The sequence below is a fragment of the Aegilops tauschii genome, chromosome 3 (genome assembly GCF_002575655.3).
Source record: "Aegilops tauschii subsp. strangulata cultivar AL8/78 chromosome 3, Aet v6.0, whole genome shotgun sequence".
NCBI classification, from domain to species: domain Eukaryota; kingdom Viridiplantae; phylum Streptophyta; class Magnoliopsida; order Poales; family Poaceae; genus Aegilops; species Aegilops tauschii.
In genome coordinates this window covers 4,853,494-4,875,511 of record NC_053037.3, presented here as the reverse complement: position 1 = coordinate 4,875,511, position 22,018 = coordinate 4,853,494, and the positions used below count along the sequence as shown (strand labels likewise).

The 22,018-nt window shown below is 41.6% G+C and overlaps 4 protein-coding genes across 4 annotated transcripts; 2 read left to right on the top strand and 2 right to left on the bottom strand.

Annotated features, from left to right (window-relative positions):
• Positions 1-5,784: 5,784 nt before the first annotated feature.
• On the bottom strand, positions 5,785-6,774 carry LOC109768595 (germin-like protein 8-11). Its single transcript, XM_073511421.1, has 2 exons — positions 6,717-6,774; positions 5,785-6,569 (listed from the first exon to the last, which is right to left on the bottom strand). Exons 1-2 carry the CDS (start codon positions 6,772-6,774, stop codon positions 6,007-6,009), a joined length of 621 nt encoding a protein of 206 aa, XP_073367522.1. The 3' UTR covers positions 5,785-6,006.
• Positions 6,669-8,751, top strand: LOC109768594 (germin-like protein 8-8). Its single transcript, XM_020327345.4, has 2 exons — positions 6,669-7,691; positions 7,814-8,751. The coding sequence occupies exons 1-2, from the start codon at positions 7,574-7,576 to the stop codon at positions 8,374-8,376; spliced, it is 681 nt and encodes a 226-aa protein (XP_020182934.1). The 5' UTR covers positions 6,669-7,573; the 3' UTR covers positions 8,377-8,751.
• A 3,620-nt stretch (positions 8,752-12,371) lies between these two features.
• Positions 12,372-13,399, bottom strand: LOC109768593 (germin-like protein 8-11). Its single transcript, XM_045234512.1, has 2 exons — positions 13,087-13,399; positions 12,372-12,950 (listed from the first exon to the last, which is right to left on the bottom strand). The coding sequence occupies exons 1-2, from the start codon at positions 13,202-13,204 to the stop codon at positions 12,388-12,390; spliced, it is 681 nt and encodes a 226-aa protein (XP_045090447.1). The 5' UTR covers positions 13,205-13,399; the 3' UTR covers positions 12,372-12,387.
• A 524-nt stretch (positions 13,400-13,923) lies between these two features.
• LOC109768592 (germin-like protein 8-8) lies at positions 13,924-15,014 on the top strand. The gene is made up of 2 exons (XM_020327343.3): positions 13,924-14,085; positions 14,208-15,014. Exons 1-2 carry the CDS (start codon positions 13,959-13,961, stop codon positions 14,768-14,770), a joined length of 690 nt encoding a protein of 229 aa, XP_020182932.1. The 5' UTR covers positions 13,924-13,958; the 3' UTR covers positions 14,771-15,014.
• Positions 15,015-22,018: the final 7,004 nt, after the last annotated feature.

Here is a 22,018-nt window from a genome sequence, read left to right as displayed (position 1 = left end):
AAATTATATGAAAAAAACAGAGCCATGGCGTGGCGGCGGCTCACATCGGGAGACGGAGGGCGACGGCGTGGGCGGCGGAGGGCGACGGCGTGGGTGGCGGAGGGCGACGGCGACCGCGGCGGGCCGGGGGCGGAGGGCAACGGTGACGTACGGGGCGACGGCTCCGGGGCGCGCGGCGGAGGCCGACGGCGAAGGCGGCGGGGGGCGGAGGACGACGGCGACGGGCGATGGCGTGGGCTCAGGGGCACGGGCGATAGCGACGACGGCGGGGCAGCCTGGCGGCGTAGATCGAGCTCGCGGCGTCGTCGGGCAGGGGGAAACTGGCGATGGAAATCTGAAAATTTCCTAAGTGCTGCTTATATAGCAAACGCTTTGGTCCCGGTTCAACGCACAAACCGGAACCAATACCCACCCTTTAGTCCCGGTTGGTGGCACCAACCGGGACCAAAGGCCTCTTTTCACCAGCGCAAAGGGCGGGAAGCAAAGGGCTTTGGTCCCGGTTGGTGGCACCAACCGGGATCAAAGGGGAGCATTGGTTCCGGTTGGAGCCACCAACCGGGACTAATGTGCTGGCGCGGTGCGGTGGGAAGTTTAGTCCCACCTCGCTAGCTGAGAGAGCTCAGCACCTGTTTATAAGCTGCGTTGCAGCTCAGGTGCTGAGCTCCTCTCTAATATGCCATGTTGGGCCTATTGGGCCTGCGGGCTTGCATCCTGGCCCATGTGCAGATGGGTTTCTAGTCGTATGCACGCCGTGTGGCCCATTAGGCGGCATTGTTTTATTTTTTCCAGTATTTTTTTGTTTTTTGAATTATTTATTTTCTTTTGATTTTTGCTTTATTTTTTTTATTCTTTTTGCTTTTAGCTCAGAATAATTATAAACTTTCTGTTACTCCATTAGTTTCCAAATTTGAATAGTTTAAATTTCATACAGAAACTCGTCTGTTACAAAGAGATTTCATTTTTTAAAACTTATTTGAACTCCTGACTTTTTGTGTGTTCAAAATGCACCATTCAAAGCCACATCATCATTTTTCAATCCTTTCTGACTTCATTTGTTATTTTTCATGCATTTACTAATTATTTTGAGCTATAAGACCCTAAAATTGAAAAGCATTTCAAATGAACTCTGAAAAGGTTGAAAGTTGGCATGATATCATCATTTCATCCACATAGCATGTGCAAGAAAGTTGAGAGGGTTACGGCAAAAACTGGATGCACTTCGTGTACAAAACGGACAATCTCTTTCAAAGTATCAGGATTTCATCTGGAAACTCGTCTGTTACAAAGGGATTTCATTTTTTAAAACTTATTTGAACTCCTGACTTTTTGTGTGTTCAAAATGCACCATTCAAAGCCACATCATCATTTTTCAATCCTTTCTGACTTCATTTGTTATTTTTCATGCATTTACTAATTATTTTGAGCTATAAGACCCTAAAATTGAAAAGCATTTCAAATGAACTCTGAAAAGGTTGAAAGTTGGCATGATATCATCATTTCATCCACATAGCATGTGCAAGAAAGTTGAGAGGGTTACGGCAAAAACTGGATGCACTTCGTGTACAAAACGGACAATCTCTTTCAAAGTATCAGGATTTCATCTGGAAACTCGTCTGTTACAAAGGGATTTCATTTTTTAAAACTTATTTGAACTCCTGACTTTTTGTGTGTTCAAAATGCACCATTCAAAGCCACATCATCATTTTTCAATCCTTTCTGACTTCATTTGTTATTTTTCATGCATTTACTAATTATTTTGAGCTATAAGACCCTAAAATTGAAAAGCATTTCAAATGAACTCTGAAAAGGTTGAAAATTGGCATGATATCATCATTTCATCCACACAGTATGTGCAAGAAAGTTGAGAGGGTTACGGCAAAAACTGGATGCACTTCGTGTACAAAACGGACAATCTCTTTCAAAGTATCAGGATTTCATCCGGAAACTCGTCTGTTACAAAGGGATTTCATTTTTTAAAACTTATTTGAGCTCGGGTGGACGAAGGGTTTATGTAGGACGACCTTTAGCACCGGTTCGTGCCACGAACCGGTACTAAAGGTGCTGGAGGGGCCCCGGACTGACAACATCCTGCCACCACTCACTTTAGTACCGGTCCGTGGCACGAACACGAACCGGTGCTAAAGGTGCTGGAGAGGCCCCGGACTGACAACATCCTGCCACCACTCATTTTAGTACCGGTCCGTGGCACGAACCGGTGCTAAAGGTCGGCCACGAACCGGTACTAATGAAAGTGGCCGGCTAGCCGTTGGAACCGGCACTAATGCACACATTAGTGCCGGCTCAAAAGCAAACCGGCACTAATGTGCTTGACATTTGACCATTTTTCTACTAGTGTATGAATAAAATTATTCTGTCTGTTTGGGGTGTCTTAATTTATGATATATTTACATATGCACATTGTTTATTTGTGCTATTGTCTAATTATAGACTGATTATGATGATAGCAGAGGCGGACCCAGAGCAAAAATGATCCGGTGTCCACATGTACACCATGTACGATTAGGATACCAGGCAATAATATACATAAAAGTAACAGACGCGAATAATTTAAAATGTCTTGCACTATAAATGCTTACCAAATAAGAGTAAAAGACGAGTTAATGGAGTATAATTTGGTCATGTGATGGGCCAGCATTGTCATCTTTGTCTGGTGTCTTCATCTTCTTAAGAAAAAACTCCATAAATCGTCCTAGAATTTAATGATTATTTGAGTGCACAACACAACTTTATCTGCGTGTGCCAATTAAAATTGAAATAATAAATAAAGCATATTGATTGAATAGTATGTTTAGTTAAAGTTATTCGACATTGCTTCTTACTATCGCCGTGTGCCGCCAAGAAATACTCCAAATACACATGAGTCATTCAAGAAAATTATACATGCTTGAATTAGAAAACCCTAGCTATACAATTTAGAGAACAAGAATTTGATAAAATTAAACTGGTACAATACTCTTAAATTTGAAAATCCTGGTCATACAACTTAGAGAATGAGAATTACACAATTAAGATACGTACACGACCTTACCTAGAGTCATATCTTTTTCTTTTGATTATACGTTGATCTGCCAACTGCAGTAGCAAATAATAGGACAGGGACGGACGGTTGTCAGCTGGTTCAGACTGAACGGACAATGACGAACGATCTCACACCAGGAGCGGTGAGCCCGTGACAAAAGGAGGCGAGGCTAGGCGGTGAGCAGCTGAATAGCACACATACTACATTTAGAGCAACACACATCAGGTGATCGATCCAGTTATGCACACCAGTGATTTCTGTTTGGTAAAAGAGTAACTTTTTGATTAATCTAATTCAGAAATAAATCATGAACATGGCAGTAACAATATTAATCTCATTCTGATATCTAGCCATGCAAGGTCGTATTACGCATACAGCAAATACATCTACGTAAACATCAGGCATGGTAAACACAGAAATAAACAAATTATACACTCCCGTCGGCAAGGTCATCGCGGAGGCGGTGGCGGCGGTATTGTCCTCGGCGGCCTTCTTTTTGGCTTCAGTGAACATGGTGATGTCAATGGAGTCGAGGACATAGTCGAAGTAGTGGATGAAGACAAAAAACGGCTAGCAGTCGGGTATAAGGGGATTCATGCAGTGGAGGACGTCGTTCCTTCGTTGGGATCGATGGGCTTCGTGCGGAAGCCAGGTCCCCAGCACAGGCCCAGTTAACAACGTTGCACCATTTTTTCCACTGGAGTAGCCACCTTTAGGACAGCCATCACATAGTGACCGTACGGTCGGGAACGATCTGCACACGAGGTCTGACGGCCAAAATTGTTGAGTGTGTGAGAGGGGTGGGAAAGGGCTCAGTTTTACTGTCCTTAATAGCTGATTACCTTTGTCTGGCCGGTAGGAACTAAATCACAAGAACTAAGGCAGAAATTAATAATGGCCGAGGAATTTATCAGAGAAAGATTGGTTAAATATTACTGATGGTTTGGAATCAAACTTTGAGAGATGGTTCAGAACATTGGGGCAGAAAAACGTCAAACCACTTGCTTGGGCATATCTCTCCGGCAGAGTTATGTATATGCTGCAAGGGTCTTATAAAACAATCGTTTAGAGAAAGTGAGTTTATATGTGAACCCAATGTACATTAATCATGATCATTTGCTAGGCGTTCCATCAAAACTTGATATGTAGCCTATGAGGAGTCTCATGTGAATATAACTGGAACTCATCTTTTTTGAGATGGCTATAAAAAACATATGAACCATAATGGCATGATTAATTGAGATCAAAGATATGATCAAATAACTTGGTGCTACTATATTTACATAATATGATTGATAAGTTAGTGCACACAACATACTATTCCGTTCCCCTAGAGCTCGCCCTAGTATTTTGGCTAGCATGCCCCACTCCAAAACACCAAATTGCACTAAACACGGTGCTTGGTCAGGGCAGGTGATGATGTACTATTTGTGCCGCATGACATCACACATCACAAACTATACCAACAATCCTTGATGAGTTGACAGTGGGGGGCCATACACTACGAGGCTGACAATAGCACCGTGGAGGAAGTATGAGCTCTTGAGGGGAGCAATCGTGCTTCTCAAGGACGTCATGGTTCATCATTACACCATTGAAGATCAACAAGGCAATATATTTCATCTCACCCACTCGGATCAGCTGCATTGCATCCACGTTTAGCGAAAATGTCATGGGAGTAATTCTTCAGACAATGCATCTACAGATGCAACTTCATCTCATCAATGATGACTGGAACATCATCAACCCCATTGACAATCTCTCCAAGTTCAGGAAGGAAGCACCATGGAGTGACGACATCACCTTAGCTATGGTGGACGAACATCTCGTAATGGCTAATGGGTGGTGTGTGAGGGTTGTGCAGAGGTTCCTCTACAGTCGTAGAAGACGTGCGACTTTTGTTGCAACAATCATTATCACAGGTGGTGCGTCCTCCGGTGGTATGATTTGAGTGTCATGTGCCCCCTCTACTGGTCAAAGGACTTCACATGTGTACTACTCGAGTGGCGACTATGGATTTTCCCCATATTTATTTTTACAACAATGTTGCCAGTTCAATAAAATAATAATTTAAATGAGTTAGCATAATATAATAGTAATGATTCCCTACCATGGCCGTGTTTTCAAGTGAGAAATTACTGCCACGGTAGCACTTTCACGGTAGCAACGAAAGCATTAACACATCCATGCCACAACCTCACACCCACGGCATACTACACATAAAATGTCCTGAGAATGATTGACCAGTGAGCCATAGGAAAACCACGTGAGATAATTGTGTTACAACTTACAAGTAGTATGCGGAAGAACCATTAGAAAAGGAGGTTAAGTTTGACTGGTGGGAACAATCCTGGAATGTAATGCGCCTTATTGATTTCAGGCGCCTTGAAAGCGAACCATCGGAGATTTACTCAAGGTTTTGGTGGTTGTTCCAAGGAGGCCCATCAGCGGCGGTGCTTCTTCTTAAATCATATGAGATGCGCCCTCATCTCTGACGCTACACCCTCCCAGCCAGAGATGTGCCAAACAAGGTATCCCATTCTGTACTACTAACATTTTTGTGATGAATGGTAGTTTCATATCATCTCCCTCTAGACTACTATTTAGATTGTGTCTGTTTTTTGTCCGAATATGTAGATTAAATGTGGATACGAATTTCTTCCACTTGGCATATCTCAAGAGAGATCGACCTGTACTATCCTCGATTTTTCTATAGTTTAAGCTCTGCATGCTAGGTACTCACCACACCTGAGCTATAGTTGATTATGGGTTATAACTTAAATAAATTAAGAGTATGCTTAGAAATATTATTTTGTGCCATGTAAAACTAGACCAACAGTTTATTTAATCGAGTATTTCAACCATAGAGGATAAATGTTTTAGAAGCTAGTACAATAAAACAAACAAATATATTGTATATGATCCAAGACAGTTCTATTTTCAACGTTTGTCCATGCAAGACATCATTAGTTCTGGTTGTCTGCCCAAAACTGAGCCTGAAGCCAGTCTACAGTCTTCTTCTCCACTTGGAACGCCTTGGCAAGAACATCGTCTGAGATTGCCGGTTTTGACCCAAACACAGCGTTGGCAATGGTGATAGCCCCAGGGTTCTGGCTGCTAAGTGCAGCAATTGCCACCGCTGGTTTGTAGGGGTTAGGGTTGAATTGGAAGTGGACGAGACCTTCTGGGAATACAAACACGTCACCCTTGTTAAGCACCTTCGACAAGAACTTGTTGTCTGGGTTGGATGTGACAAAGCCGACATAAAGGGTCCCTTCAAGCACGGTGAGGATCTCAGTGGCACGCGGGTGAGTGTGCGGTGGGTTCTCGCCTAGAGGTGCATAGTCGATGCGCGCAAGGGAGATGCCCAATGTGTTGAGGCCAGGAATCCGCATTACATTGATCAAAGTGACATTGGACCCAACTTTGTTCGCCTTTGTGTCTCTCGGCATGTCGAGTTTGGCCGCCAAGAACAAGTCTTCGGCCTTCACATCCTTTGGGTCTTTACAGACAAATCCATTAACTAGAACTGCAAAAGATTGGACATATGTTCATGATCAGCTGACTCGAAAGGCTTCGGAACTGAAAACATGCTAGTTAAATATTTATGCCATAAGAACCATGTGCCCGAATACTAAGAGCTTCTTGATCTTCACCAAGTGTTGAAAATACATACCATGTGAGCTGTTCTCGGCGACGCAGAAGTCCTGGAGAGGGCTCGGATCAGAAGCCATGGTCTGCCATGAGGCCAATGCAAGAAGGGCGATGACAAGGAAATAGGAAGAGGAGGCCATTTGAGTTTTTCGTTTCTCAAAGCAACTGTCTTTTTTGGCTTCGTTGTGTTGTGTGGCTTGGCTTTTGGAAGGCTATATATTTATAGCAGCAGAAAGAGAAGGTGATTCTGTGAAACAGTCAACGCAAAGCATATGTATGCTTGGCCAGATAGAAATGGTCATTAGTTATTTAATCGGCACACGCGGACTAAATGTATGCCATGAATCAATCAACTTTTAGGAAGTTTCCTCGTATGGTGTATACTATAGCTAAGAAAACTAACCTGACGTGGTCATAAAAAAATGTTGGTCTGAGGTGATAAATCATGATGGATGGATTACACGTCTTTGAAAGGGTATGTCACTGTCATGCATGACGTAGGATGTAGCTAGCTAATTGATGAGCATTTCTTCCCGTTGAATTTATGGCGTAATGTAGCCTTACCTGGTCGCCTCCTTGTTGCCTGTTGCTATCGACAGTTAATTACCTGTACACACAAGCTTGCATTAGCACACAGGAGAACCGGCCAGCCAGAGTAACCGCGTTTTCAGAAATATTAATTTTAGAACACATGGGCTGCTCTGCAAGAGAGAGGCCATGTCAATCGTCAACTGTGTCAACTGCAGGCGAGCTATATATATCCATGCCTACTTCCTACATGGCCAAAGAACCAGCTACCACTCCATAGATACTAATCAAACACACAAAGCTAGCTAAGAGATTGACGCTTAGACAGCATCGATTTCTCCGGCAGAAAAAATGGCCTCCTCCAGCTTCCTTCTCTTCACTGCTATTCTTGCATTGGTCTCATGGCAGGCTTTAGCTTCTGATCCTGGTCCTCTCCAAGACTTTTGTGTTGCGGACAATAGCTCGCGTGGTATTTACCAACTTCATTCTTTCATCACTGCATATTTGAATTCTTGGATATGTCGACCATATCAATATATTTGTAATCACCTTTTCCTTGTCTATGTATTCATCTTATTTCTCTTCATGCAGTACTTGTTAATGGATTCGTCTGTAAGGACCCAAAAGCCGTGACGGCGGAGGACTTCTTCCTGGCGGCCAAGCTCGACATGCCGAGAGACACAAAGATGAGCAAGGTTGGGTCCAACGTGACCTTGGTTAACGTCATGAAGATTGCTGGCCTCAACACGCTTGGCATCTCCCTCGCACGCATCGACTACGCGCCCCTAGGCGAGAACCCTCCGCACACACACCCCCGTGCCACTGAGATCCTCACCGTGCTTGAGGGTACGCTCTACGTCGGCTTCGTCACGTCCAACCCGGAAAACAAGCTCTTCTCCAAGGAGCTCAGGAAGGGTGAGGTGTTTGTTTTCCCACAAGGACTCATCCACTTCCAGTTTAACCCCAACCCCTACAAGCCGGCGGTCGCAATTGCCGCACTTAGCAGCCAGAACCCGGGGGCAATTAGCATTGCCAACGCCGTATTTGGATCAAAGCCTATGATCTCTGATGATGTTCTCGCCAAGGCCTTTCAGGTGGAGAAGAAAACTGTGGACTGGCTCCAAGCTCAGTTCTGGGCCGACAACCACAATTAATTTTGTGTTGCAATGGTCGCTAGGATTTGACAACAAAATTTTATTCTTTGTGATTGTAATTGTTTGGGTCAAACATGAATAAAATAATATTCTATTTTGCATTGCTCTAAACAACAAGTGTTCATGATTCTAGAGCCATCAAATGGTCCAGGACAAGCTCTAATTTCTTTGGAATCATGAGTGTTGGATGTCTCGCGCCCCTAGCTTATTACATGCAGATACTAGTTGGGAAGTACCCCTGCTAAAGAAATTTATGTATGGTTCTTAGCTAAATTAGGTTTGAGAGGGGCTAATGGTTATCTGTTGTGTAGCTTGCCGTGAAAAATGTAAGATCATAAGAGTTATCGTATGTGATTGTGATCAATGATTGATTATATTCGGATTATTAATAGCATTGTTCTCTCTATTTGTGGTGTCTTAATTTATGATATATTTATAGATGCACATTGTGTATTTGTACTATTGTCTAATGGACCCAGAGCAAAAATGATCCGGTGTCCACATGTACACCATGCACCATAAGGATACCAGGCAATAATATACATAAAAGTAACACACATGAATAATTTAAAATGTCTTGCACTATAAATGCCTACAAAAAAAGAGAGTAAAAGATGAGTTAATGGAGTACTATTTGGTCATGTGATGGGCCCATTGTCATCTTGTGCTGATGTCTTCATCTGCTTAAGATTTTTTTTTTCATAAATTCCCCTAGAATTTAATGATTATTATGAGTGCACAACAAAATTTTATTTGTGCGTGCCAATTAAAAATAGATATAATAAATAAAACATATTGATTGAATCGTATGTTTAGTTAAACTTATTCGACATTGCTTCTTACTATCATCGTGCGCCACTAAGAAATAGTCCAAATACACATGAATCATTCAAGAAAATTGTACATTCTTGAATTAGAAAACCCTAGCTATACAATTTAGAGAACAAGAATTAGATAAAATTAAACAGGTACAATACCCTTAAATTTGAAAATCCTGGTCATACAATTTAGAGAATGAGAATTACACAATTAAGATACGTACATGACCTTACCGAGAGTCATATCTGTTTCCTTTGATCATACATCGATCTGCCAGCTGCAGTAGCAAACAATAGGACGGGGACGGACAATTGTCGACTGGTTCTGATTGAACGGACAATGACGAACGATCTCACATCGGGAGCAGTGAGCCTGTCACAAAAGGAGGTGAGGCGAGGCGGCGAGCAGCCGAATAGCACAGGTACTACATTTAGAGCAACGCACAGCAGGTGATCGATCCATTTATGCACACCTGTGATTTCTATTGAGTAAATAAGTAACTTTTTGATTAATCTAATTCAGAAATAAATCATGAACACGGGAATAAAAATATTAATCTCATTCTGATATCTAGCCATGCAAGGTTGTATTACGCATACAGCAGATACATTTACGTAAACATCAAGCATGATAAACACAGAAATAAACAGGAGAGATAAAAAAATTATACCCTCCAGTCGGCAAGGTCATTGCGGCGGCGGTGTTGTCCTCGGTGGCCTTCTTTTTGGCTTCGGTGGACATTGCGATGTCAATGGAGACAAGGACGTAGTCGAAGTAGTGGATGAACACGAACAAAGGCCGAGCAATCGGGTATGATAAGATTCAGGCAGTGGAGGACGTTGTTCCTTCATTAAGATTGACGGGCTTCGTGCTGGAACCAGGCCCCAGCACATGCCCAGTTAACCACGTTGCACCGTTTTTTCCACCGGAGTAGCCACCCTCTGGACAGCCATCCCATAGCGATCCTACGGTCGGAAATGATCTGCACACGAGATCTGACGGCCAAAATTGTTGAGTGCGTGAGAGGGGTGGGAAAGGGCTCAGTTTTACTGTCCTTAATAGTTGATTACCTTTGTCTCGCTGGTACGGAACTAAATCACAAGAACTACGGCAGAAATTAATAATGGCCGAGGAATTTATTCGTGAAAGATTGGTTAAATATTACTGACGGTTTGGAATCAAACTTTGAGAGATAGTTCAAAACATTGGTGCAGAAAAACGTCAAACCACTTGCTTGGGCATATCTCTCCGGCAGAGTTATGTATATGCTGCAAGGGTCTTATAAAACAATCGTTTAGAGAAAGTGAGTTTATATGTGAACCCAATATACATTAATCATGATCATTTGCTAGGCGTTCCATCAAAACTTGATATGTAGCCTATGAGGAGTCGCATGAATATAACTGGAACTCATCTTTTATGAGATGGCTATAAAAAAATATGAACCATAATGGCATGATTAATTGAGATCAAAGATATGATCGAATAACTTGGTGCTACTATATTTACATAATATGATTGATAAGTTAGTGCGCACAACATACTATTCCGTTCCCCTAGAGCTCGCCCTAGTATTTTGGCTAGCATGCCCCACTCCAAAACACCAAATTGCACTAAACACGGTGCTTGGCCAGGGCAGGTGATGATGTACTATTTGTGCCGCATGACATCACACATCACAAACTATACCAACAATCCTTGATGAGTTGACAGTGGGGGGCCATACACTACGAGGCTGACAATAGCACCGTGGAGGAAGTATGAGCTCTCGAGGGGAGCAATCGTGCTTCTCAAGGACGTCATGGTTCATCATTACACCATTGAAGATCCACAAGGCAATATATTTCATCTCACCCACTCGGATCAGCTGCATTGCATCCACGTTTAGCGAAAATGTCATGGGAGTAATTCTTCAGACAATGCATCTACAGATGCAACTTCATCTCATCAATGATGACTGGAACATCATCAACCCCATTGACAATCTCTCCAAGTTCAGGAAAGAAGCACCATGGAGTGACGACATCACCTTAGCTATGGTGGACGAACATCTCGTAATGGCTAATGGGTGGTGTGTGAGGGTTGTGCAGAGGTTCCTCTAGAGTCGTAGAAGATGTGCGACTTTTGTTGCAACAATCATTATCACAGGTGGTGCGTCCTCCGGTGGTATGATTTGAGTGTCATGTGCCCCCTCTACTGGTCAAAGGACTTCACATGTGTACTACTCGAGTGGCGACTATGGATTTTCCCCATATTTATTTTTACGACAATGTTGCCACTTCAATAAAATAATAATTTAAATGAGTTAGCATAATATAATAGTAATGATTCCCTACCATGGCCGTGTTTTCAAGTTAGAAATTACTGCCACGGTAGCACTTTCACGGTAGCAACGAAAGCATTAACACATCCATGCCACAACCTCACACCCACGGCATACTACACATAAAATGTCCTGAGAATGATTGACCAGTGAGCCATAGGAAAACCACGTGAGATAATTGTGTTACAACTTACAAGTAGTATGCAGAAGAACCATTAGAAAAGGAGGTTAAGTTTGACTGGTGGGAACAATCCTGGAATGTAATGCGCCTTATTGATTTCAGGTGCCTTGAAAGCGAACCATCGGAGATTTACTCAAGGTTTTGGTGGTTGTTCCAAGGAGGCCCATCAGTGGCGGTGCTTCTTCTTAAATCATATGAGATGCGCCCTCATCTCTGACGCTACACCCTCCCAGCCAGAGATGTGCCAAACGATGTATCCCATTCTGTACTACTAACATTTTTGTGATGAATAGTAGTTTCATATCATCTCCCTCTAGACTACTATTTAGATTGTGTCTGTTTTTTGCCCGAATGTGTAGATTAAATGTGGATACGAATTTCTTCCACTTGGCATATCTCAAGAGAGATCGACCTGTACTATCCTCGATTTTTCTATAGTTTAAGCTCTGCATGCTAGGTACTCACCACACCTGAGCTATAGTTGATTATGGGTTATAACTTAAATAAATTAAGAGTATGCTTAGAAATATTATTTTGTGCCATGTAATACTAGACCAACAGTTTATTTAATCGAGTATTTCAACCATAGAGGATAAATGTTTTAGAAGCTAGTACAATAAAACAAACAAATATATTGTATATGATCCAAGACGGTTCTATTTTCAACGTTTGTCCATGCAAGACTTCATTAGTTCTGGTTGTCTGCCCAAAACTGAGCCTGAAGCCAGTCTACCGTCTTCTTCTCCACTTGGAACGCCTTGGCAAGAACATCGTGTGGGATTGCCGGTTTTGACCCAAACACAGCGTTGGCAATGGTGATAGCCCCAGGGTTCTGGCTGCTAAGTGCAGCGATTGCCACCGCTGGTTTGTAGGGGTTAGGGTTGAACTGGAAGTGGATGAGACCTTCTGGGAATACAAACACGTTACCCTTGTTAAGCACCTTCGACAAGAACTTGTTGTCTGGGTTGGATGTGACAAAGCCGACATAAAGGGTCCCTTCAAGCACGGTGAGGATCTCAGTGGCACGCGGGTGAGTGTGCGGTGGGTTCTCGCCTAGAGGTGCATAGTCGATGCGCGCCAGGGAGATGCCCAATGTGTTGAGGCCAGGAATCCGCATTACATTGATCAAAGTGACATTGGACCCAACTTTGTTCGCCTTTGTGTCTCTCGGCATGTCGAGTTTGGCCGCCAAGAAAAAGTCTTCGGCCTTCACGTCCTTTGGGTCTTTACATGCAAATCCGTTAACTAGAACTGGAACTGTGTAACGGAGTGCATATATATGTACGTCAGTTGAGTCCATCAATAGTTTGTGATTAAATGCGATGCTAAATATTATCTAAGAACTATGAGAGGTACTTGATGTTCACCCAGTGCTGAGAAGACATACCATGTGAGCTGTTGTCTGCGACACAAAAGTCTTGCAGGGGGCTCGGATCAGAAGCTATAGCCTGCCATGAGGCCAACGCAAGAAGAGCGAAGAGAAGGACATAGGAAGAGGAGGCCATTTGAGTTTCTTTTTGCTGAAAGTAGCTGTGTTTGGTGCTTCGTTGTGTTGTTGGGTTGGTTTTGGGAAGGCTATGTATTTATAGCAGAAGAAAGAGTAGGTGATTTTGTGAAACAGTCAACAAAAACGCATATGTGTATGCATGCATGGCCAGATAGAAATGGTCGTTAATTTAATTAAGGGAGCAGGTGTAGAGTGCGTGGACCAAAACATAGCCTGAATGGATCAATTTTAGGAAGTCTCTTTACGTATGGTGTACTACTAGCTTAGAAAACGAACCTGACGTTGTCTTGGTCTGGCGTGATAAATTATGATGTATGGATTACACCACTTTATACTGTGTCACTGTCATGCATGACGTAGGATAAAGCTATAGCTAATTGATAAATATTTCTTGGTGTTGAATATATGGCGTAACCTTGAGAGCTAGCTAGTTGATCTAGCCTAATTACCTAGTCGCCTCATGCTTGGTTTGTTGCTACCGAGAGTTAATTAATTAGCTAGCATGCATGACGGGAGAACCGGCCAGCCAGTTTAACCGCGTCGTCAAGACATGTTAATTAGACACGTGGGTTGCTCTTCAAGAGACCATGTCAATCTAGTGCTGCTGTGTACGCCTTGGATTTTAGTTGGCAATTCGGTCAGCTGCAGCCAAGCTATATATATCCATAGATGGCCACAGAATCAGCTACCACTTCTCAACACACAAAGCTAGCTAGACCCATAGACAACGTCCATTTCTCCGATAGAACAAAATGGCCTCTCTGTCTTCCCCCTGCTTCCTTCTCTTCACTGCTATTCTTGCATTAGTCTCATGGCAGGCTTTAGCTTCTGATCCTGGACCTCTCCAGGACTTCTGTGTCGCGGACAATAGCTCGCGTGGTATGTACCAAGTTCATCCTTTCATCACTGCATATTTGAGTTCTTGGATATGTCAAGCATATCAATATATTTGTAACCACTTTTTCCTTGTTTGTGTATTCATCTTAATTCTCTTCATGCAGTACTTGTTAACGGATTCGTCTGTAAGGACCCAAAAGTCGTGACGGCGGAGGACTTCTTCCTGGCAGCCAAACTCGACATGCCGAGAGACACAAAGATAAGCAAGGTTGGGTCGAACGTGACCTTGATTAACGTCATGAAGATTGCTGGCCTCAACACGCTTGGCATCTCCCTCGCACGCATCGACTACGCACCCCTAGGCGAGAACCCTCCGCACACACACCCCCGTGCCACTGAGATCCTCACCGTACTTGAGGGTACGCTCTACGTCGGCTTCGTCACGTCCAACCCGGAAAACAAGCTCTTCTCCAAGGAGCTCAGGAAGGGTGATGTGTTTGTTTTCCCACAAGGACTCATCCACTTCCAGTTTAACCCCAACCCCTACAAGCCGGCGGTCGCAATTGCCGCACTTAGCAGCCAGAACCCGGGGGCAATTACCATTGCCAACGCCGTATTTGGATCAAAGCCTATGATCTCTGATGATGTTCTCGCCAAGGCCTTTCAGGTGGAGAAGAAAACTGTGGACTGGCTCCAAGCTCAGTTCTGGGCCGACAACCACAATTAATTTTGTGTTGCACGGGTCGGTAGGATTTGACAACAAAATTGTATTCTTTGTGACTGTAATTGTTTACTGTATCTCATCTTATTAATATATGTAACGATTTTTTTAGTTCAAACATGAATAAAGAATTATTCTAGTTTCCTTTGCTCACAACAAGTGCTCATGATTACAATCTCTACCTTGTTTCGATTACTGCATGTCGGATATCTCGCGACCCTTGCTTAGTATATATAGGCCGGTACTAGCTAGGAAGGATCGTTGCTAAACAAACTTATGAATGGTGCTTAGCTAAGCTATGATTTACACGGGGCTAATGGTTCTCTGTTGTATATATATCACCAAAATAAAATATTACCTACAAACATTACATAAATCCTTCCTGCAACTTTTTAATAATAAATCCAGAAGCAATATTGATATGAAATAGTTTATACATAACAAGTAATATTCTATTTTTCATTGTGATTGTAATTGTTTGGTTCAAACATGAATAAAGTAATATTCTGTTTTCCATTGCTCTACACAAAAATGTTGATGATTCTAGAACCCTCAAATGATCGAGCACAAGCTCTAATTTCAATGGAATGGTGAGTACTGGATGTCTCGCGCCCCTAGCTTAGTACGTGCAGATACTAGCTGGGAAGTCCCCCTGCTAAAGAAACTTATGTATGGTGCTTAGCTAAATTAGGTTCGAGAGGGGCTAATGATTCTCTGTTGCGTAGCTTGCCGTGAAAAGTGTAAAATCATATGAGTTATGGTATGTGATTATGATCAATGATTATATTCCGATTATGAATAAAATTGTTCTCTCAATTTGTGGTGTCTTAATTTGTGATATATTTATAAATGCACATTGTGTATTTGTGCTATTGTCTAATATTGGAGTGATTATGTAGATAGCAGGGGCGGACCCAGAGCAAAAATGACCCGGCGTCCACATGTACACTATGCACGATTGGGATACCAGGCAATAATATACATACAAGTAATACACACAAATAATTTAAAATGTCTTGCACTATAAATGCTTACCAAAAAAAGAGAGTAAAAGACGAGTTAATGGAGTATCATTTGGTCATGTGATGGGTCATCTTGTGCTGATGTCTTCATCTTCTTAAGAAAAATTTCCATAAATTCCCATAGACATGGTTATTATCAGTGCACAACAAATTATTTTATGTGCACGTGCCAATTAGAAAATAGAAATCTATATCTATAAGTAGTAATAAAACGGCTATTGCTTTTTACGGTACCTCATCAAAATTGCCCCAAAGTTGTACCCACCGATGTACCTCATCAAAACTTTTTGCGGTACCCACCGATGTACCTATAAGTGACAAAAAACGTTTCACCCAGAGGATTCCCCGCCTGGGCCGGCCTATGAGGTAGGAACCTTCTATACTACACTTTACCCGCTAGGAGAAGACACAACGTGCCTATTTGGGCCGGCCCATGTCCCGGCGGCCTTTTTTTTAATTTTTATTTTGTTTTTTAATTTTCCATCTTTGTTTTTTCTACTTTAAATAATTAGGGAATTTGAAAAAATTGAAAATTGAAAATAAGAATTTTAGAATTAAATTTTTAATAATTCATAAATGTTTGTGGATTCAGAAAATGTTTGTGATTTATAAAAATTACTCGCATATTCAAAAAATGCTCGCAATTATCAAAACAATTGTTTGGGGAAAAAGTGTTCATGATTTTTTTTAAAGTCATGTATTAAAAATGTTTGATGAAACTGAGCAAAGTTTTGCCAATTCAAAAAAGTTCATGAATTGAAAAAAATCCTAAAATTCATAAACTGCTCATGACTTACAAAATAGTTTAATGACTCATAAAATGTTCGCTGATATGAAAAATGATCATGCATTTCAAAAAATGTTCGTTAAATAAAAAAAATATTCATGGATTTCAAAAATTGTTTCACGAATTTCCAAAAAAATGTTCGTCAACTATAGAAATGTTCCCCTGTTGAAGAAAAATGTTTTGAAAATGTCCACAATTTTTAAAAGAATGTTTGCAAGTAGTATATAATGTTGATGAATTCAAAAAAAGTTGATGACGTTAGAAAATGTTGAAAAATCTGTAAAAATGTTCACGATTTCAAATACGTTCACGAGTTTAAAAAATGTTCATAATTTTCAAAAATTGTTCACGATTTCCCGAAAATGAGAGTGATAGTGTATCTCGGTGATGGGGAAAAATGTGGTCATGGCCATCGGAGATTATGAGATTTTTTTTCTCCCATTACAACGCACGGGTCATTTTGCTAGTGATAAATAAAGCATGTTGAATCGTAAGGTTAGTTAAACTTATTCGACATTTCTCCCTAGCTATACAATTTAGAGAACAAGAATTAGATAAATTTAAACAGGTACAATTCCCTTAAATTGAAAATCTTCGTCAAACAATTTAGAGAATGAGAATTACACACTTAAGATAAGTACACAACCTTACGGAGAGTCATATCTATTTCCTTTGATTATTCGTCGATCTGACAACTGCAGTTGCAAAAATAGGGCAGGGATGGACAGTTGTCGGCTGGTTCTGACTGAACGGGCAATGACGAACGATCTCCCTAGAGCGGTGAGCCCAATAGCACACGTGCTACATTTAGAGCAACGCACATCAGGTGATTGATCCAGTTATGCACACTAGTGATTTCTGTTGAGTAAATAAGTAATTTTTTGATTAATCTAATTCATAAATAAATCATGAATATGGCAATAACAATATTAATCTCATGCTGATATCTAGCCATACAAGGTCGTATTACGCACACAGCAGATACATCTACGTAAACATCAAGCATGCATGGTAAACACAGAAATAAACAGGAGAGATAATCAAATTATACCCTCCGGTTGGCAAGGTCATTGCAGCGGTGGTCGCGGCGACTTTGGCCTCGGCAGCCTTCTTTTTGGCTTCGGTGGACATGGTGATGTCAATGGAGACGAGGACTGATAACCCACAAGTATAGGGGATCAAGTGTAGCCTCTTTCGATAAGTAAGAGTGTCGAACCCAACGAGGAGCTAAAGGTAGAACAAATATTCCCTCAAGTTCTATCGACCACCGATACAACTCTACGCACGCTTCATGTTCGCTTTACCTAGAACAAGTATGAAACTAGAAGTACTTTATAGGTGTTTTTGGATAGGTTTGCAAGATAATAAAGAGCACGTAAATAAAAAGTAGGGGCTGTTTAGATAAAGACACAACTAAATTAGTTTTAGTAGAGAGCTTTTTGTCACGAGAAAGTTATTTGTCCCTAGGCAACCGATAACTAGACCGGTAATCACTATTGCAATTTTATTTGAGGGAGAGGCATAAGCTAACATACTTTCTCTACTTGGATCATATGCACTTATGATTGGAACTCTAGCAAGGGTCCGCAACTACTAAAGATCATTATTGTAAAACCCAACCATAGCATTAAAGTATCAAGTCCTCTTTATTCCCATACGCAAACAACCTACTTACTCGGGTATATGCTTCTGTCACTCACGCCACCCACCATAAGCAAATCATGAACATATTGCAAACCCTACAGTGGGGATCCCTCACGCTTGCGCGACACGGAGAGCACCATAGGACAGCACCAATAATAAAACATGCAACTCAAACCAATCACGATCATCAATTAACCCATAGGACAAAACGGATCTACTCAAACATCATAGGATAGCCATACATCATTGGAAAATAATATATAGCGTTGAGCACCATGTTTAAGTAGAGATTACAGCGGGTAAAAGAGGGGTTACACCGCTGCATAGAGGGAGGAAGATTTGGTGATGATGGCGGTGAAGTTGCTGGTGAAGATTGCGGTGATGATGATGGCCCCCGGCGGCGTTCCGGCGCCACCGGAAGCAAGGGGGTAGAGCCCCCCTCCTTCTTCTTCTTCCTTGACCTTCTCCCTAGATGGGAGAAGGGTTTCCCCTCTAGTCCTTGGTCTCCATGGCGTGGGAGGGGCAAGAGCCCCTCCGAGATTGGATCTGTCTCTCTGTCTCTCTCTGTTTCTGCGTTCTCAGATCTGGCCTTTCACCGTTTCTTTTATAACCGGAGATCCGTAACTCCGATTGGGCTGAATTTTGGACACGATCTCTATCCGGAAATTAGCTTTCTCGCGGCAAAAGAAAGGCACCAACCGCCTTACGGGGTGGCCACGAGGGCCCAGGGCGCGCCTGACCCCTGGGGCGCGCCCCCTGCCTCGTGGCCCCCTCGGGCATCGTATCGCGTTGATTCTTCTTCCCGAAAATCACAAATATTCCAAAAAAAAATCTTCGTCAGTTTTTATCCCGTTTGGACTCTGTTTGATATGGATTTTCTGCGAAACAAAAAACATGCAACAAACAGGAACTGGCACTGGGCACTGGATCAATATGTTAGTCCAAAAAATAGTATAAAAAGTTGCCAAAAGTATATGAAAGTTGTAGAATATTGGCATGGAACAATCATAATTTATAGATACGACGGAGACGTATCAGCATCCCCAAGCTTAATTCCTGCTCGTCCTCGAGTAGGTTAATGATAAAAAAGATAATTTTTGATGTGTAATGCTACCTAGCATAATCTTGATCATGTAATCTAATCATGGCATGAATATTAAGACACGAGTGATTCAAAGAAATAGTCTATCATTTGACATTAATTAAGACAATAATACTTCAAGCATACTAATAAAGCAATCATGTCTTTTCAAAACAACATGGCCAAAGAAAGTTATCCCTACAAAATCATATAGTCTGGCTATGCTCCATCTTCACCACACAAAATACTCAAATCATGCACAACCCCGGTTTCAGCCAAGCAATTGTTTCATACTTTAGTATTCTCAAACTTTTTCAACTTTCACGCAATACATGAGCGTGAGCCATGGACATAGCACTATGGGTGGAATAGAATATAATGGTGGAGGTTGTGCGGAGAAGACAAAAAAGGAGAAAGTCTCACATCGACGCGGCTAATCAACGTGCTATGGAGATGCCCATCAATTGATGTCAATGTGAGGAGTAGGGATTGCCATGCAACGGATGCACTAAGAACTATAAGTGTATGAAAGCTCAAACTGGAAACTAAGTGGGTGTGCATCCAACTTGCTTGCTCATGAAGACCTCGGGCATTTGAGGAAGCCCATCATCGGAATATACAAGCCAAGTTCTATAATGAAAATTCCCACTAGTATATGAAAGTGATAACTCAAGAGACTCTCTATATGAAGAACATGGTGCTACTTTGAAGCACAAGTGTGGTAAAAGGATAGTAACATTGCCCCTTTTTCTTTTTTTTTCCTTTTTTTTGCGGGCTTCTTGGCCCCATTTTTTTCATTTAGGCTATTTTGGCCTCTCCTTTTTTTTGGGGCAATGCTCTAATAATGATGATCATCACACTTTTATTTACTTACAACTCAATATTACAACTCGATACTAGAACAAAGATATGACTCTATATGAATGCCTCCGGCGGTGTACCGGGATGTGCAATGATCTAGCGTAGCAATGACATCAAAAAACGGACAAGCCATGAAAACATCATGCTAGCTATCTTACGATCATGCAAAGAAAGATGACAATGAATGCTCAAGTCATGAATATGATGATGATGGAAGTTGCATGGCAATACATCTCGGAATGGCTATGGAAATGCCATAATAGGTAGGTATGGTGGTTGTTTTGAGGAAGATATAAGGTGGCTTATGTGTGATAGAGCGTATCGTAACACGGGGTTTGGATGCACCGGCGAAGTTTGCACCAACTCTCGAGGTGAGAAAGGGCAATGCACAGTACCGACGAGGCTAGCAATGATGGAAGGGTGAGAGTGCGTATAATCCATGGACTCAACATTAGTCATAAAGAACTCAAATACTTATTGCAAAAATTTATTAGCCATCGAAACAAAGTACTACACGCATACTCCTAGGGGGGAGGTTGGTAGGAGTTAACCATCGCACGCCCCCGACCTCCACACAAAGGATGGCAATCAGAAAATATCTCATGCTCCAACTTCGTTACATAACGGTTCACCATATGTGCATGCTACGGGAATCACAAACCTCAACACAAGTATTTCTACTAATCCACAACTACCCACTAGCACACTCTAATTCACCACCTTTATATCGCAAAACTATTGCAAGGAATCAAACATATCATATTCAGTGATCTACAAGTTTTATGTAGGATTTTATGACTAACCATGTGAATGACCAATTCCTGTCATCTCCCTAAATAGATATAAGTGAAGCAAGAGAGTTTAATTCTTTCTACAAAACATATGCCCACGCTCTAACAAATATAAGTGAAGCAAAAGAGCATTCTACAAATGGCGGTTTTCTATGTGAAGAGAAACAGGCAATCCAAACTTCAAATGATATAAGTGAAGCACATGAAGCATCCTATAAAGCCATACTCAAAGAATATAAGTGAAGTGCAATGAGAATTCTATAAATCAACCAAGGAGTATCTCATACCAGAATGGTGCATAAAATAAATGTGAAAACTAAATGCAAAAGACGCTCCAAGATTTGCACATACCGCATGAAAGAAACGAATCCGAAAACATACCGATACTTGTTGAAGAAAGATGGGATGCCTTCCAGGGCATCCCCAAGCTTAGCCGCTTGAGTCTCCTTGAATATTTACTTGGGGTGCCTTGGGCATCCCCAAGCTTGAGCTCTTGCCTCTCCTCCTTTTCCTCATATCGAGACATTCTCGATCATCGAACACTTCATCCACACAAAACTTCAACAGAAAACTCGGTAATGTCCGTTAGTATAATAAAGTAAATCACTACTCTAATTACTGTTGTAAACCAATTCATATTTTGTTTTTGCATTATGTCTACTGTAATATAACTTTTCCATGGCTTAATCCACTGATAGAAATTGATAGTTTCATCAAAACAAGCAAACTATGCATCAAAAACAGAATCTGTCAAAAACAGAACAGTCTGTAGCAATCTGAACATTCACCATACTTATGGTACCCCAAAAATCATACAAAAATTAGAATCAATAAAAAATTTGTATAGAAAGACAGTGCAAAAAGAATCATAACCGTTTGACATTCCAGTAAAAAATGTAAAATCGCGCACTACAGCCAAAGTTTCTGTCCTGCACCGTACAAACCAACAAGCATTGTAAACATCCTAAAGGCAACCTTGGCACATTATTTTTATAATACAATGGAATTGTACAAGGGGATAATTATTTTTTTTGAAAAGTTTCTGTAATCAAGATTCACAAAGTTTCC

What these genes read in the sequence shown, in the direction of transcription:
- LOC109768595 (XM_073511421.1), bottom strand. Translation starts at nt 6,774, where the DNA reads ATGGCTTCTGATCCGAGCCCTCTCCAGGACTTCTGCGTCGCCGAGAAC. An exon ending in CGCCGAGAACAGCTCACATG is followed by an intron (nt 6,570 to 6,716) that starts GTATGTATTTTC and finishes AATCTTTTGCAG; the next exon opens with TTCTAGTTAATGGATTTGTC.
- LOC109768594 (XM_020327345.4), top strand. Translation starts at nt 7,574, where the DNA reads ATGGCCTCCTCCAGCTTCCTTCTCTTCACTGCTATTCTTGCATTGGTC. An exon ending in TGCGGACAATAGCTCGCGTG is followed by an intron (nt 7,692 to 7,813) that starts GTATTTACCAAC and finishes CTCTTCATGCAG; the next exon opens with TACTTGTTAATGGATTCGTC.
- LOC109768593 (XM_045234512.1), bottom strand. Translation starts at nt 13,204, where the DNA reads ATGGCCTCCTCTTCCTATGTCCTTCTCTTCGCTCTTCTTGCGTTGGCC. An exon ending in CGCAGACAACAGCTCACATG is followed by an intron (nt 12,951 to 13,086) that starts GTATGTCTTCTC and finishes ACACAGTTCCAG; the next exon opens with TTCTAGTTAACGGATTTGCA.
- LOC109768592 (XM_020327343.3), top strand. Translation starts at nt 13,959, where the DNA reads ATGGCCTCTCTGTCTTCCCCCTGCTTCCTTCTCTTCACTGCTATTCTT. An exon ending in CGCGGACAATAGCTCGCGTG is followed by an intron (nt 14,086 to 14,207) that starts GTATGTACCAAG and finishes CTCTTCATGCAG; the next exon opens with TACTTGTTAACGGATTCGTC.